Source organism: Crocodylus porosus, unplaced genomic scaffold (genome assembly GCF_001723895.1).
Source record: "Crocodylus porosus isolate Cpor-Errol unplaced genomic scaffold, CroPor_comp1, whole genome shotgun sequence".
Taxonomy (NCBI): domain Eukaryota; kingdom Metazoa; phylum Chordata; order Crocodylia; family Crocodylidae; genus Crocodylus; species Crocodylus porosus.
The window spans coordinates 27,430,397-27,447,788 of NW_017728907.1; the positions used below are offsets into that span (position 1 = coordinate 27,430,397).

General features: G+C 39.6%; 1 protein-coding gene across 2 annotated transcripts in view; it reads left to right on the forward strand.

Annotated features, from left to right (window-relative positions):
• The window catches only part of COL11A1 (collagen type XI alpha 1 chain), a 255,815-nt gene that overhangs the window by 184,623 nt on the left and 53,800 nt on the right, over positions 1–17,392 (forward strand). For both annotated transcript variants that reach the window (XM_019531004.1, XM_019531003.1), the window contains exons 45-49: positions 3,760–3,813; positions 5,240–5,347; positions 10,700–10,753; positions 11,398–11,451; positions 11,560–11,613. In XM_019531004.1, the coding sequence (XP_019386549.1) occupies positions 3,760–3,813; positions 5,240–5,347; positions 10,700–10,753; positions 11,398–11,451; positions 11,560–11,613 (324 nt within the window). The remainder of the gene's footprint in view (positions 1–3,759; positions 3,814–5,239; positions 5,348–10,699; positions 10,754–11,397; positions 11,452–11,559; positions 11,614–17,392) is intronic.

Genomic DNA, 17,392 nt, shown 5'->3' on the forward strand with positions numbered 1-17,392 from the left:
CCCTTCTTGGTCAGCCCTTCTCTTCATGGGTGACATTAAAGCCTCTTTGTGAGGACCTGTCAGGGGCTCTAACAAGTAGTCCAGCCTGGGCTAATTGCCTAGGCAGCCACACATATCTTGAGTCTTTAACTGATAAGCTCTGTCCCTGCTAAATAACTTGCTAGCTTCCTGATTGGCTGCTGGGAGTGCAGCCTACTCATTTAGTCCCAGCTGTGGCAGCAAACTTGAGGCCAGCCAACAGTTCTTACTCGGATGTGCTTTAGTAAGCCTCCCAGTTCCTGTGCTCTCTGACTTTTCTGGTTCCTGGCCCCAATTAGCTCTGTTCCTGGACTCTGACTTTTGGATTTCGCTTGGGATCTGTTTCCTTGTTTCCTGATCATGACTATTCATTGATCTCAACTTATGCACTGTCTTTTGGATTTATTAACTCAGTATCCAATTTCTGAACCCTGCCTCTGGCCTGTGTTTTGGATTCTGCCCTTGGATTTAGCTCTGGATTTGGTAATTCAGCTCACAAATCCTGACTGAGCCATAGGCCCCTCCCCCACCTCCAGCTTCCCTCAGTGGTGTAAGCACTAGGCCAGACCACCTTACAGGACCAGGAACTCGTGAAAGCTTAGGGTGTCATGGTAATTAGCTGTCCTCTCTGAGTTGTGAATAGGGACACAAATCCAAGTTCAGGATGAACCCCTGTATTTGGCCACAGAGATGGAGAAGGACGCTGGCATCACCTCAGCTATTTGCAGGATCTCTGGCTGAAGACCTGGGAAGAACAGGGTTGCAGCCTCACATCATGTCTCTGAAGTAGACCCTGTTTTCCCACACCAGGTGCCAGCTTGCTTCAGCAGCTGGTGTTTCATGGGCCTCCTGCACAAACAGCACAGAGTACTCTGCTGCTGGTAAGTGAGTACCTGGCATGTGCAGAGACTCACCATGCAGCCATGGATGTTGAGGCTATAATGGCAAGGATCCTCATTGCTTGTCAGGGGAGGGTAGAGGAAGGCTCAGTGGCTGCCTCATGCTAGTTGTTCAACCCAGCACAAATCTCATGTTCCTCATGTAGACATAAAGAGTGTTGTAGAAGCTGTGGGCCAAATAATAATTTCTGGTATTCTACCTCATGAGTCCTCACAGTATTGAGGATCTGGTGGTAATCCCCCAGTCATCCAGAGCAAGCTGCACCCTGTTTCTGGAGGATAGCATGCTCTCTGGGAACTGAAGCAGTTCTCTGGGCACAGCTGGAGCCAAGAGATCTTGAAGCTCCACTGAGCTCCACTGAGTCCATACAGTCTCAGACATTGATTTTCCAGTTCCTGGGTTAAGCAGGGGCTCCTCATGATTCCCTGAGGGGATATGTGTGTCCCCTTCCTCTGCCCCAATGGTGGCAGAGGCCTGGTGGAGTACTGCCCAAACTACCCAGCCCACTATGACCCCAGTCACCAGTGGAGGGAGGATTATCAAGGTGAGTGGCAAGGCAGGAGACACGGGGGGGTCTGTTCAGGGTGTGGATGAGTAGAATCACATTGCCCTGCATCCTCTCTGCACTCTTGCCAATCCCCAGGAGAGCATGATCATCTACAAGTCAATGGCAGAGGCTGATGGGGTACCGTGTCCCCTTCAACCACTGCCGCTGGTACTTTCTCAGAGCTCCATCACCAGATCTCAGGAGTGATTGAGCCCCATCAGCTGCATTGCAAGGATGATGGGGGCTTCCTGTGTGCTCCCTGCATCATACATCCCTACTGACAGGGCTTTCCGTAAGCACTTGCAGTGGTTGCATATTCTTCTCTGTATGCTTCTTGCGGTGGCAGGGACTGATCTGAAGGTCTGCACCTAGTAGTCAGTCTTGTCCCCACTGGTTGTGGAGCCCATCACCCATACTGTCTGGAAGCAAGGGTGAATAGGACTCCTTGCAACCCCCACCCCCACCCAGGAGACCCCTTATAACGCTCTTTTGTCACTGCTTGTTGGTATGCTTGAAATACACTACTAAGTCTCCTTGGCAACTCACCTTGAAAGAGGAAAGGGAGAGTAGAGTACTGTCAGATACTGGCAGAATGAAATGCCACTACTGGTATGTTTTAAATTTGTAATAGAAAGTCTTCCTGCAACAAATAAATTACTGTTTTAACAGCACTTTTTTATTGCTGTTGAGCCACTATTTGGGGACCAGATTGAGATGAGCTATTTTTTTAATATGGGGACAAAAAGCCTGAATGCTTGACCTGATGTGTTTTGTCCTGCTCCAGTGTGACAAAAGTAATGTCTGGCAGAGCTTTAAAAGTCTACCTGAGGCTACTTTTGTCTCAGTCATTGGAGCCAGTGAACTCCTGGAAGCATTCTGCCTTTCTATTGTATACATTTTTTTTGTATAAACCAGTGATTCTAAATCAGTGTGCTGTGGTACCCCAAGGACCCATCAGTTCTTTTAAAGGTGTTGTGTAATATTAGCATTAGGTGCAAACTCCAACACATGATTTACAAGATCCTGCCAGAGGTTTCAAATAGGAATCCATAGTGTCAAAAACTTTCCTACCTGTTGCAGTCTTTCTGAGTTCCTTGCAATAGAAGAATTGCTCCATTATAGTAAAAAAAGTGAATGAAAGCTAAGAGCTGGCATTTTCTTAGAGCCTGAAGAAGACAAAGAACAACTGGTCTGACCTATTCCATTTTTCTATTAATGTGACCAGATACCAGTAAAATAGAAGCAGTAAGTCTTGTGAATGTATAATAAAATGTAGATTTTACATGTGTCCACTTAACAAAATATCTTATCCCTGTACAGCGTGATTTATTAATTAATGTCTCTTCATTATGCAACATAAATTAGACATCCTATCATCTCTCATGTAGAATCCTATCACTTCTTGCTTCCTAAACATATCCTGTATAAATGACAAAGGTTACACATGCAGGGCCATTAGCATCACTGTTTAGTATTTATCCATGTAAGAAGTCCAGTTGGCCTCAATAAATCTTATCAGCATGAGTAAGGAATGCACAGTCAGGACAACAGCATATACACCTAGGTAGATAGATGATATATATATGTATGCATAGCATGTGTGTTTCATATGTGGCTAGTTTCTTAGTCACACTAAGTCCCTTTAAATTACTCTGGCAATAATGTAATTTACTTCCACTGAGGGCCGTTTACAATGGCAAAATACTGTGAAATAGGTTTTCTCAAAAGAAGCATCTTGTACATAGTGCTGAGAAGCTGAGTACTCAGACACTTTGCATATTCTCAGATATATTGTGTCAGAATAGCAAGTTTTCTACAATCACAAGAAGCATTTAAAGTTTTATGAAAACTGTGATTCAGATCCTAAGCCTTTCGTTTATAGACAGATGGAAAGAATACACCTGAAGGGCTGACTTTTCTCTTTGCAAATCTCATTAAAAGGTCTGCTATTTTTAGTTTTGGAAAACCCAGTTTTCATCTTTGATTCATGTTTGCATGGAAATCCATTTTTAAATATCCTGAAACATTACAAATGTAAGTGCCTTCAATAAATGTCAGTTAAATTTATTATAGACATGCAATTCTGAGTCTTTGAGAGCTAAACAAATAATGCTTGACTGCACTGAATGTAAAAGACTTGTTAGTAATATTGCATTCTCTCTGGAGGAATGTAAAAATGCTTAATAGACCTTGCTGATGCAAATACCTGTTCTTTGTATCTGCTGCTTATCTTATTCCAGACATAAAAAATTACTGTCTTTTCTTTTTCTTTTTTTTTTTTTTCTTTTTTGCAGGGTCCTCCTGGGCCACCAGGTCTTCAAGGTCCTGTTGGTGCCCCTGGTATAGCTGTAAGTATCTGATTGTATGCATAGCTAACTTAGACCTTTTCATTAACTCTAAAACCCTGGGATATTTTTTTGCTGCTTAACATGAAGAGAATTCAACATGGCTAACATGGAGTGATAACATGTCCCTAGACTCAAGGCCATGCTGTACAATAATGTTGAGTGCCTCCTGGAGCTCTTAACATGTGGGTTGTCTGCACATTAATGCCTGAAATTAATCTTAAACACTCGTTATGCAGCTCAAAGTTATGCCACTCCTTGGCAGGATTATGTCTGATCCTTGTTATCCAATTTGTGTTACACTAAGGTGTAGTCACTCTAGGCTATATCTTATTGAAAACCTTAGTGAAAACATCTCACACATCCCCCCTCCCTTGCTGGCTTAGAACAGGCCCACTGCCTCTCCTGCCCTACCCAGCACCCCAGATCCATGCATGCTGCCTCCCTGCCCTCCCCACTTAATTGTGGCTGCCTGTGCTGTAGTATCAATCTATATTTTTTATTTATAGATTTATACCCCGCCCTATTCAAGAGGCTCAGGTTGGCTTACAATAAACAACAAAATCCACAGGGAAAACTCCTCAAACAACACACCAGAACTCCAGAACTGTGGTGCTCTTCCCTCTCCCCAACCACTGCCTCTGTCCAGACCTCCACACAAGGAAACCTAACCACACCTCCCAGCTGCCACTTGCATTCAAACAAAAACTTATTTCTACCATGCCAGCACCCTATTTCCCAACTCTCAGAAAGCACTCCTAAATCCCCCCCATCCCTTCCCCCTCAACAAACATGGTTTAATATTTTAAAATAACCTTTACAACAAAGTAAAAGTAAAAGGAAGACCCTTAGCCATAACCCCCCACCTTTGGTCATCACTGAAGGGAAAGCTAGAGGTCACCCTTAAGGGTTCCCCTTCAGTGGCTCCACAAGGCAGCACCCACCCAAAGAGGTGTGCTGGTTTTGTAGAGCTTGCAGGCTGGCCAGCTCTTTCTACTTCTTTTGGTGGCCAAAAGGGTGCCTGGGTTAGGACCCAGCCCTCTCCGAGAGGAGTAGGGGATGGGAGGAGAGAGTGATAGCAAATGTTCTTCAGCCCAGGAAGTCCTGCTGGCTTTTTCAGGCCTTTCTTTGAGCCATTCAATGATCGAGTGTCTATGTAGAAATGAAAGACATAATTACCTAGTGAAAATTAAGCTATGTGCAGCACTGTTCTTTCTTCTTTCACATACCTGTATTTCATTTGGACAAAATATTATTGATTAAAGTTTAATTGCTGCTTTAAGTACCTTTGCAGACACAGTGGATCTGATTCTGATCTCTTACACTGGTTTTATGACAGCACAGGACCAATAATTTCAGCAGAGCCTCTTCTGATAGGGCCTAGTCTGACATATTTATCCTCTTTGCTTATGATGTTATTGTTTAATAGGGAGGTGATGGAGAGCCAGGTCCCCGCGGTCAACAAGGCATGTTTGGGCAGAAAGGTGATGAAGGTTCTCGAGGTTTCCCTGGTCCTCCAGGCCCTATTGGTCTTCAGGTAAGAAAACTATTTTTCTCCTACAGCTGTAGGTCATTTTATTTGCATGTCAGTGCAGATCAAAACAATAAAGATTTGCTTTTCATTAGCTACATTTAACATCAACCAATAACATGATAAGAGAGCTTGTGTTTGTAGGATTCATAAACAGATTTATAGATTGTAATATTGAGGTGAATCATGATGGGTGCTTGTAGATGTGTTGGATGCTGCTCTGATGCATTGTAATTACAATTAATTAAGGCTGCTGGAGCATGGTAATTATTGTGCTCCAGCAGCCTCCCATGTCTTGTGTATCAGGATCCCCACACTTCAAAACAGGGGTCTTAGATTAAGAAAAATTATCTATGTGTATAAGTTGCCTTTGTTGACAATGTTGTCTGGTTTAGTTTAGCCTTTCCTTCCTCTCAGAGTATAGTCAGTGCATGAGGTAGTCAGGAACATAAAGAAAATGCAGGTGTTATTTCTTTTATGTCTGAGTGTCACTATTTCAGCCATACAAATGCAAGCTAAAAATCTTGTATGTGAGAATTTTTTATTTGATTCTATATAATAAAATAAAATATTTAGGATTTTTTACTCTTCCATGAAACAAATGATAAAGTACAGAGTATTTATCCATGTAAGAAGTCCAGTTGGCCTCAGGAAGTATTTTGTTCAGTTAGTATAAATCTTCAGTTATTCATTTCTAGTTATTCAGATGTAATATGAAAGTTACACAGTTTTTTTGTTTTTTTTCAATTTGAATCCATAGATTCAAAATTTCTGGAATAAACTAAATAACTTTTCCCATTTCTTGTCTGATATGCTTCCGGTGCATTGACTTTTTTTTACTGAACACACTGTGTGTGTGAGAGAGACTGAAACAATGTCTTTTTTAAAATACTTCTAGATTGAAAGTACTGTTTAAAAAATAAACGTTTTGAAGAGGATCAGGTTTCCTGTACTTTACCTCCATGGCTTCAATGTAATGAAACCATACAAAAAAGCAAGAAATCAGCCAGGCTGAAACTTAAACAAATGAATAATTTCAAACGCAGAATTAGGTTTCCCTGAATCTCATTTTTCTTTGAGTATACTGGTCCATGGACCCAGATCGCATATACACTAATGGTAATGAAGTACCAGTGAGAAATCAAGAGCTCCTTTTATTCACTAATATGGTTCTCATGGTAACTGCAAATCCTTAGAGAGTAACATCTTTATCTTTCTTGTTTATCATATTTCATAGTAATCACATTTTACTAGCTGAAATTGAATTCTACTGAGGAACTTATATTGGGTATTAAATCTTTAAAATTATTTTTGTTCATGCAGGGAAAATAAAGAAAAAAAATCTAAAGTCTAGCTTAAGTTTCTTTTTAAAGATAGTTTTCATTGTTGTGTCTTTTAAGCTTTAATATTTCTTTAAAATCCCCAGAAAGCTCCATTAAAAACAAATTATGTTGGAGCAAACTTTTAAAATGTGCATTATGTGTCTGAACTGTTTTAGAATCAATTAATAGAGTGTGAATCTGAAACACAAATACCGTGGATGAGCCCTCAAACTGTAATGTTTAAGGGTGAAAACCTGAACCATTGACGTCAATGGGAGGTTTTTCTCATTGATTTTTGTCGGGGTTAGCATTTCACCATAAAAATGTGAACTTTCAGGGGAAATTTTCAAAAGCACAATGGATAGTGAATTCCCATTTTGTGTCTACTTGCTTTTTGGCCCTTTGAAAATCTGCCTTACAGACAGTTACCAAAATGCTTTGCATGTGCATAAGTGTTGGCACTACTGTTGCCTCAGGTTGTATTTAAAAAGAAAACTAATGATAAAAAATCTTAATAACAGTGCTTTATGACCTATTAGCCTTGTACAGACAGAAATCACAGTGCTCTCCCAGGAAAACTACAAGTGTACAGATATTCAGGCTTTTTCTTCCAGGGTAAAAATAGCTACTGTAGAAGAAAAATAACCTAGGAACAACCAGGGTTAAATCACTCCCAGGAGAGTTTTTCCTAGGAAAGAGCATGTCTGTGCATGCTGTGGGACTTTTCTCAGAAAAGAACACAGTTCTCCAGCATCCCTCCTTCTTCCCTCTGGGGGAGATGATCTGCTCCTCACTGGACTTTGCTACTCCAGCAGGGAGCAGAACACCCCCCCCCCCTTCACAATGTCCACCGTGGTCAATCTAGGTGACCCAGTAGGGTTGCTTTATGCCCTGCTGCCACTTATTGCCTGCCAGACTAAGGGAGACTGTGGAGCACCTCATCTTGGCTTCACAATGTCAGCACTGCAAGTTCTCAATTCCAGGGCCTCAGCCTTTGGATGTCTATACCTGCAGTTCTGGGTAGGTTTTTTCTACCAGGAGAACAAAGCTGGAAAAATTCTCCCATGTAATTGGAATGTGTGCACTCAAACACTGTCTGTCTTGCCAATGAATCATACTTAATGAGACATTCAGCGTTGTAACGCAAAGTTCTTTACATTCACAGTTAGAAATTAGTATATACTTTGCAACACGTAATTCATCTAAAATATTTTGTTTCTTCTGCAGTATCCATGATCCAAACCACAGTTACTTTGAATTTATTTATTCACTCATTATTTGAATTCTTCCCACCTGGAATTAGGTTTAATATAGGGGCCTTGCACTTACCATGCCAAATTTTAGGTGGGGCAGAAGGGTGGAATTTTTAACACAGGACATTCATGTAGAGATGATTTTTAAAATATAAAATAGCTGTATTCCCCCTTTGTTAATCTTGGTCGGACTGAATGGATAAAGTAACTTTTAAGGAACTCAACAATAAAAGCTGAATCATCTTTATTCAAGGATCCTCACTTTAAGGGAAGTTATACTGATATTAATAGAGCACTGAATAGCTGAAATGAAAGTCAAATCGAATATCATTTGCCAACGTATAACAAAGTTATACAGTAGGATCCCATTAAGGAAGTTAAAAAAAAGTAAAAAAACCTAGAAAGTAATCATAACCTGATCACTGCTTTCCATTTCTTATGTAAAAGTAAATCATAACCTTTATATAACCCAGAGGCTCCATGCATTTCTCACACTGGGCACTCCAATCTGTTGAGTAGGGCTCCAGCCACAGGAGTACATGATGCACTCCCCCAGCTGCCTTTCAGCTGATCAGGGCTAGGAGCTTGGGGAGCTCAGGGAGCCAGACTTGCTATTTGCCAGTCCAGGGAGAGCCCAGGATTGTGATCCTGGGCTCCCCCTACACCAGCAATATGGTGTAATGGGTTTTGATCACAATCCCCACAGTTATGCTTCCTGCCATATGTATGTGGCATGGCAGGAAGCATGATTGTTGAGATTGTGGATCAGAGTCCATCACACGTTTAATTTAGCATCTGTCAGGGGCATCAGTGACATTAAATTTCCTTTTAGACACTATTCATCCAAAATAGCTATATGTACTACTTTTATGAGACAGCTAGCTAACAAAAGAACAAAAGTTGCATATATTTTCAGATTTAGAAAAATAATTGCTTGTTATTTTCTAAACGTTGAAGAATTTTCTACAATATTAGTGTTATTCCACATTCTCTGTTTACCAGCTTTTTTCCAGAATTACCTGAAATTACTTAGAATTTTATTTTGAAAGTTTGAAAAGTATGATTTTCTATTTTGTGTGGAATTAAGTCAGGTTTTGAAATGGTAAATACTCATTATTTTGTAATAGTATGTTTGGAAGGCACAATGGAACATGAATTCTGATTAATGTGTAATAACATTGCTACAACAAACATTTTGGAGGCATAATAAAACTGCATAGTAAGTAAAATGCATATTTAAAAATGGGGACAGACCTCTTCTTCAGTGTAATCAAATATAGTTTATCAGTGTTCTTCAGAGTGTGTCAAAGCTTTAAAATATGAGGATTTGTTATGGTATATCCAGTAGTAAATATGCATTTAGTAAGTTTCTAAATAAAGCATCTTTCATTATAACCAGCATCATAAGCCAGTAACAAGACAAATAGTCACTGACAATACTGTAATCAATAAACACATTTTAGTATACCTATTACTATTAGTTACAGTTTTCCATTTTAGTGCAGCACAAACTATTATCTTTAAAAATAAATAGGGAATGAAATACAGAAATCAATTGTATCATAAGATGAGTTAAAATTGTCTCTTTCATCCTGAATAGATGGTAATAAATAGGCCTTTGCAACAACCACATTGTGCCCAGAACTATAGATCAGCAATGTCTTCAGTAAGAGACAGAACTGACTGATGCCATTATGTACAGGAAGCATATTAAATATATCTGAATTCTATCTCCCCTTGAATTCTGTACTATACAGCTGTACTGTCAATGCAGTATCTGCCACTACAATTAAAGTTGGTATTCAATACTGCGTTATACTAGGTTAACCTCACAGTCATAATACCAACAGATAGATGATGTTTATTCTTGTTTTGATGTATAATTTTGAGAATATGATTACCTTTGTATTTTTTCAGCCAAATTTTGTGATCATTCTGGTAATGTAGAGGGGCCAGAAACTGGCCAGAACTAGCCAGCAAAGAATTGCTCAGTGAAAGATGAACTCCTTGTTGGTACAAGTGTTCTTCTTCCCATCGCAGCAGCTATAAGGTTTCTACCCTAGTTATAAGGAATGTATTCAGATCAGACAGAAGTTGAGGATTGGATGTACTTGAGCCTATAGTTATACTTGACAGTTCTTTGATAGAGCACTGCAGAAGGTTAGGAGTGAAGATTGTGCATTACATTCTGATTATCAGGTTTTTTGTACGTATGTTGAAATTTATGGTACCATTGAAGTAAAATTGAAACTGAGTAGATCTTAAGATGGAGTAAGTGGAGCCACATTAATTTAGGCCACCTGTGGATTTGGTCTTGAGTGTAACTGTGAGAGAATATAGTGATGGCAATGACATAAGCTTGAATTAGACATATTGCTTAAGGAAAGCTTATTGTTGAGCGTTACAATTTATTTCCTGTAGTGTTTTTGAGGAGGTATAGTCTAAGTTGTTCAAAGGTAAGCCAATAAAGGATTTTTTTTAATGTGGGGGAATATACACTATGTAATCCAATGAACAAAATCATGGCGATCTTGTTTAAATCAAGCCTATCAACACTTACGTTTTTATCATAAATTTCCTACCTCATCAGTTATAAAATGTCTGCATTTTTTAATTTTTTTGACATGACATGAAAGTAATTTAAAAATAAAAAAAGTAAAAAAAATGTTCATTTTCAAATTATTTCTGATGATTTCCTTAACAGGTGAAAAGTGGTTTACATTTTCTCAACATTTCATGTAGTTTCTTGATTTTTTTTTTTTCTTTTCTCTTCCTATTATTAGGGTTTACCTGGCCCACCAGGTGAAAAGGGAGAAAATGGTGATGTTGGCCCAATGGTAAGGGTTTCTTTTCTTGTTCATTATAAATGCCATAAAAAAAAATTGTTTGCTATTGATTTACTGATGTCTTATAATTTAATATTACATTCATAGTCTCCAAGTATGCTTATAGACCTGAGAGCCTGAACTAAATCTTGGGTCTGTCGACAATCCCCTCTGTGATCCTACAAGAAATTCTGTACATCCATTTTCTCATCTTTAAAATGGGGGTTTGCTCACTTTTATGGAAAGAGAAATGCTACTGCACTGGAGGCAGCAGTGCATCTCAGCCCCTGCTTGGGAGACAGGGCACTGTGTAAAAGCATAAATAAACAGTAGAAGTAATCTACAGGTGTAGTAGATTACCAAGGATGTAGGTGTCCATAATACAGGGAAACAAGGACATACAACTCTTTGAGCCCTTAGCCCTTGTCAACTTTTTTTATTGGGTAGCACAATCTGGCCAACACAGTGTATGTTGCACTTCGAAGATTAACAGCTTTCTACACATCAAACACCTTGTTACTAAACGGCAATGAACCATCTATCCCAACTATGCAGTTGGTCCATTAAAAGGTAATACCAGAAAAATCCTTGCCTTGTCTGTATTCTTATGATTGTAAGCTCCTGAATTCACATATTGCATTTTCTCTCTATTGCAGGGTCCACCCGGTCCGCCAGGTCCAAGAGGTCCTCAGGGTCCTAATGGAGCTGATGTAAGAAACACGCTTGTGTACTGCTTACTGCATTCCTGTTTTAAGATACAACAGTGAGAAATATATGTTGGATAACTTATATGGTTTTGTGGGGTTTTTTTATTGTAGGGTCCTCAAGGGCCCCCAGGCTCAATTGGCTCTGTTGGAGGTGTTGGTGAGAAGGTAAGAAAGCTGAAAACATTGACAAAAAAATGGAAACATCTGTGGGATGGGAAAGAAAGCACTTTGGTTTCTTTTTTCCTCTTTTAGACATATTAGAAAAACAAATACCAGGCATTGCCTTGTTAAGTGATAAGAGCCATCTGGATACATAATTGATGCATGATTTGTGAAATAGCAATAACCTAAAGCCTTTCTTTTTGGTGTTAGTGCATTAAAAATGTTCAATAAACACAAAAATAAACTTGAGGAAGAGATATAACTTATAGAGAAAAGATTAGTAGGCAAAGATAACACCATATTCTTTAAGCTCCAGGTTTATTGACTTCAATCATGGGTTGGATGTTTTTTTCAATTTGAACCCCAATAACTTGGGATGAGGCTAATACCTGAAATGTTCAATTATCAGATGTTATCAGCTATATCAGTTTTGTATCTGTCTGTGAGATCAAGTAACTCGGTGCTCAAAACATTAATCCATAAGTCACACACCCTGCTGATGGTAATGATAGTGCTCCATTAAAAATTAAAGATACGATGATTATTTACCATACCCGAAAATGTGGCCCAATATCTCATCCATATTATGTGGTATTAGTAATATGACATTTGATTAACACTTTTGAAGATTGAAGCTCCTTACATTTTTAATGTATCTTTAGATTTGATTTCATTTTTTTGTACAAGATTGGAAAAGACCTACACTGGAATGTTAGTTTTCTTACTACTGTGTAGGAGAGAGATTATTTAAGGTGCATACTATTTCTGAAATTTATTTTGTTTATTAGTTTTCTTAAGGAACAGCAAATTCCAAATTCAGAAAATAATACCGAGGTCTGAAGACTAAACAGCAGAAACCCTTTGTTATTTATTTGCTGCTTTGTTTTTAAATAATATAAATATAAATATGTAAACTGATAACATTTTTATCCTCTTAGGAAAGTTTCTTGGTGTTTTACTGCAATCAAACCAATATTTTTTTTTCTTAAACCTCAGTAGGGTAGGAATTTTCTTTGCCTGAAGTACCTCCAAACTGTTGTCCACTGTGCCTGCAGTCTTGTCTTGATTATGCCACCTAGTGGCAACAAACATGCTCTGTAGGTGTTGGTGTGCAAGAAATGTGATCAAATGCTAAAGGTCATATTATGAAACTCCTATTCGTGACAAGTAATGTTTCACGCCTTTAAATCAGTGTGAGAAAGTGTGTCTTTAACTGGACATCAGAAGTGAGAACAAAAATGGTAGAAATCCACCATCCATTTAGACTATTTTCTTCAGAAATTTCATTATGTTCACCCCATTCAACTGGGAAAAGTGAAAGAGAGGATGCACTGAGAATTCTGGGGACTTTTGTTCAAATGCTGAAACTTATATGCTCAAAAATGATGAAAAATGGCAAAAATGAAAAGAATAGAGTCATCATGTAGCATTATTCTTGAATACGTAAACAATTGCATCAGACTGCCAAATATATTCACTGTAATTCTAGCATCAAGGGAACACCGAAAAGATGTATCACATATAGTAACAGTCTTTTAGAAGATAACATATATTTTTCCTTGCCCCTTTTTTCCCCCTGTTCCAGTAGATAATTAAACACATAGGTTCTTTATCCCCTTCTACACTGCAGCACTTTGGGATTTATTGTTATGCTTTCTCTACATACTATTTTTGGTAAAGAAAGAGCTCTAACACTTCTAGGCTATGCATCTGAAGAAACTGACTTGCATCCCAGGTTTATCAGAATCATTTGTATTTGTCATAGGCCTTCTCTTAATCACTCAGGAAGACTGTAATTTTCCAAGCCTGAGGTATTTTTCCTTTACAGAAGATAAGGAAGCTGCCTTTGCTGTCTTTAGATTGTAAAAATAATAATATAATAGGAGTCACCAAGATCTGTGATTCATCTTACAGTGTCTTGCAAGCCCATTCTTCCTTGGTGTCAACAGAAAAATAGTATGTTTCTGTACTGTTGACATCTGATATAAAACTTATGTAATGAATCTTTTTTTTCCTTCCTCATTAAAATAATCTCCCTTCATATAACCCTTCACTCACATTAGGGTCACATTAAAAGGAATCACTTACTTCCTATCAGTCTGAGCAGACCATCATTTTAATAGAACCTTCAGATTTGCTACATGCCTATCAAATAAATCACTTAACATTTTTCAGAGGGAATGTGCAAAAGTAGTGCAATGATGTACCACAAAACTAGTGATGAAGAGGTGATGAAAAATAAAGACTAATTTGTCTCCTTTCTTTGCTTTCTGAGATCAGTGAATTATGATGCAAGGACCTGAGGCAGATAGGAACAATAAACCTTGTATTTTAGTTTTTGCATGCTGCAGTTTCTGCTGGGCCTAGAGCTGCCAATGCTTTACTACTTTCCTTTGTTTCAGTTATGTACATTTAATTTGTGGCACTGAGCATCAGCCCACATTTTGCTTATGTTAGAATGTTTTGCATCTTTAATGTATTTTACTGCAAGTTGTTGGAGACATACAAAGCCTCATGCTTTTCTCCCTGGTTCTACAGGAAAGTAGAGGGTCTGTAGCAGCGAAAGCATCTCTTTGGTCATTACATGGGGGCTACCCAACATGAGGCAGCTAGCTGATTTCAGGAGCAGCTTGCAAGGCCGGCTGCCATTTTCAAAGGCTTGCTGTGGTTGCCACCCTGCCCCATCCCTTCCTCCCCCCTGCAATGCCTCTTATTGGCCAAGGATCTGCAGTGGCCCCAGCCGTCACTGGTGGATTGGCTGTGAGGGCAGTCCATGACACGGTTCCACCCCTTACTACTGATTGGCTGTGACTGCTGCCTATCAAAAAGCTCCGCCCCTCACCAGTGATTGGTGGCAAGGGCTGTCCAGCAATTGATGGGGATGGATAGGGCCACATGGTGGGCAGCTCTCTTGGGCAGTCAGAGGCAAGGGTGGCAGCCACCTTGGCCTACTTTGTGTGACAGCCACCCCTCTTCCTCACTGGTGGGCTGCACAGCCAGGCTGCAGTGCAATGAAGATTGCTGGCTCCTTCTAGGGAGCCAGCATTTTATTTTCAGTAAGTTTTCGGGGGGGAGGGGGGGGGGTTGCAGAGATTGCCCACTATCATGGGCAATGCCAGATTTCACATTTTCCACAAAATCCATTAAATCATTACAGTGATCACCAAATCCACTATTCTTGCTTTAATTATTAGTAAGGTATAATTTAAGGATTTTCTGGAGTCACTTTAAAAATGATGAGTCTGGTGGCTGATTTGTGCTGTTTAGCAAAATTACCAATTGTCTGTATTGGATATAATAGTTTTTTTATAACTGGGGTTTCTCAGCTGCTTCATGTCCAGAATAGAGAGATTATAATACTATCAGACTGTAATGTTTAAACACTCTGCTGGTGTCTGTCAAGATAAGGGCAAAGATAGCAATATTGAAACTTCTTGCTCATAGATTACTTAAATATCTTTAATTACTGCTATTTATTTTGTGAGTTGATTTTGTTAATTCCTCAGTTATTTTTCATTTTTCACAGACTGCATCTTATGTTCTCTGTACTATGCTACATACATGCATACTTTTTGCCTTGGTAAGCTGCTGATGGACACCTAAAATTGTTCATCTGTATTCCTACCACTGACAAAATGAGATTCACTTTGGTCATTAAGTTAAATTGCACCATGTTCTAGAAATTACAAAGGGTCATATTCTGACACTCTTAACTCACATTCACTCCATGATTACTTATAATGATCCTAAAAGATCTCATTTTGGTCATTACTTTCAGTTTTACTCTCATAAAATATCTTGGGTTTTCTACTGTGTTGTATGTAGGCAACATTTCCTTACATGTAGCAAGTGTATATAAAAACATAATTACAATTTAGTTCTGTTTAAATTCATACTTCAGTAGGTATCAGTTCTTGCTATACTTTGGCCTGTGAACTTGAACCAAAAGGCTTTCTTTTTCAGCCTCTCTACCTGAAGAAATCTGAGTTAGAGAAAATATTTTGTTTTTTTTTGCTGATAAGATACAAAAACTTGTTGTAAATCTGTTTGACGTTGTAGTTAATTCAGGATTGATCTTCAGAGGAAAAGTGGTTGAACAGTCAATGTTAGGTGCTTTTGGACATCAGATAACAACTACAGCTTTCTTCCTGAGGCTCTTATTCTTTTGTGGTTTAGAATCTGCTCCAGTTAAAATCACAGTCAATTCCTGCTTTTATGTCAGGGTTTTTTGGAAGTTTAGGCCATGCTGGATAGCTCAGGAGAACTGGTATAACTCATCATGAATCATGTATGACTGATGTGCTACCCACCAAAGGCACATAATGCAGAATACCTATATGATCTCTCATATTTTACAGTGTGCATGGTATGATCTGTTGGCAAGATGATTTCTTGGCACTACATTTCCCAATGCTTTGACCAGCATATTTTTAAATTAAATGTAGTTGGGCTTTTGTTACTTTTCTTGGGAGATTCTTTCATCCACAACTCTTAGTTATAAGATCTTTTCACGCTATAAATAAATCTTTTTTCCCACTTAGAGTTTTTACTTTTCAAATGCATGGAAGATTTTTAAATATCCACATAAATATGCTTTTAAATCTTTTCTCACAATTTGCTTCCACAATTTCATTGCTATTTCTGTTTATCTTCTCTCAATTCCTGCCCATTTTTTGCAACCTTGATACCACAAATGAATACAGCGATCTAATTTAAGTTTCACTGCGCACGTTTACATGCACATTTAATGCACACAAATAATTTCTGAAGCTTATTGCTCTGGAGTCTTTTCTTATGCAGCAGAGCACATGTAGACACTGCCCCAGTTGGCTGGGGTACAAGATGTTTCATCATGGGGATAGCCGGGGCAGGCAGTTCCCTCGCTGAGGCACCCTGCGGCCCAGGGAGCCGCTTGGCATCACATCGCCCTGTCTCTGTATTGCAGGAGGGGATGCCAGCCACAAAACCAGAAGTGCGATCAGCCACTGGGGGACCCCCCTCTGTCAGCAATCTGGTGCCCCCCCAGACTTGGATGGCACCAGTCGCCCATGGCTATCAGCCCCCACATCGAGAAACCCTATGCTCCAACCAGCCCCAGCCCCCATAGCACATGAAGATCTGAGGGAGAAGCTGCTCCCCACATCACCATGTACTGCCGAGCAGCTGCCTGGGGCACAGGGTGCCTCAGCGTGGGGGCTGTGCATGAAAAACTTTGCTGCAGGGTAGTATTTTTATTTTACAAGACTACCCTGCTGTAGAGTTTATTAGTTTTGTGCTCCCTAAAAGAAGCACACATGGAGATGCTGAAACGTTAATTAGTGCAGCTAATTAGTCATCTACACAGTAAACAACTCATCTACACAGTAGCCATCTCATGTAGACACACCAACTGAGTGCATCTGTATGAGACACTTTGCTGTGGAGTTGACTAATTAACTCCATATTAAAGTGTCACTGTCTACACATGTGCCCCTATTAAGCCATAGTAAATTAATCAATTCTACCATAGGATAGTATGCCTACCAGAAATACTATCCTAACATGGAGTTATGTACTCTGCTACAACTCATGTAGACAGTGACCAGGGCTGGCTGGGGCATGAGGGTGCTACAGTGCAGGGCTGCCTGCCAACTCGCCCCGCACTGTAGCACTCTCATGCCCCAGCCAGCCCCTCCATGTCAGATTGACCCAGGATCGGGGGGGGGGACGGGGGGGGAAGCTCCAGGCTGGTAGGCTGACCCCCCAGGCCTCCTGCCAGCTGGGGCTGTGTCATCTATGTGGT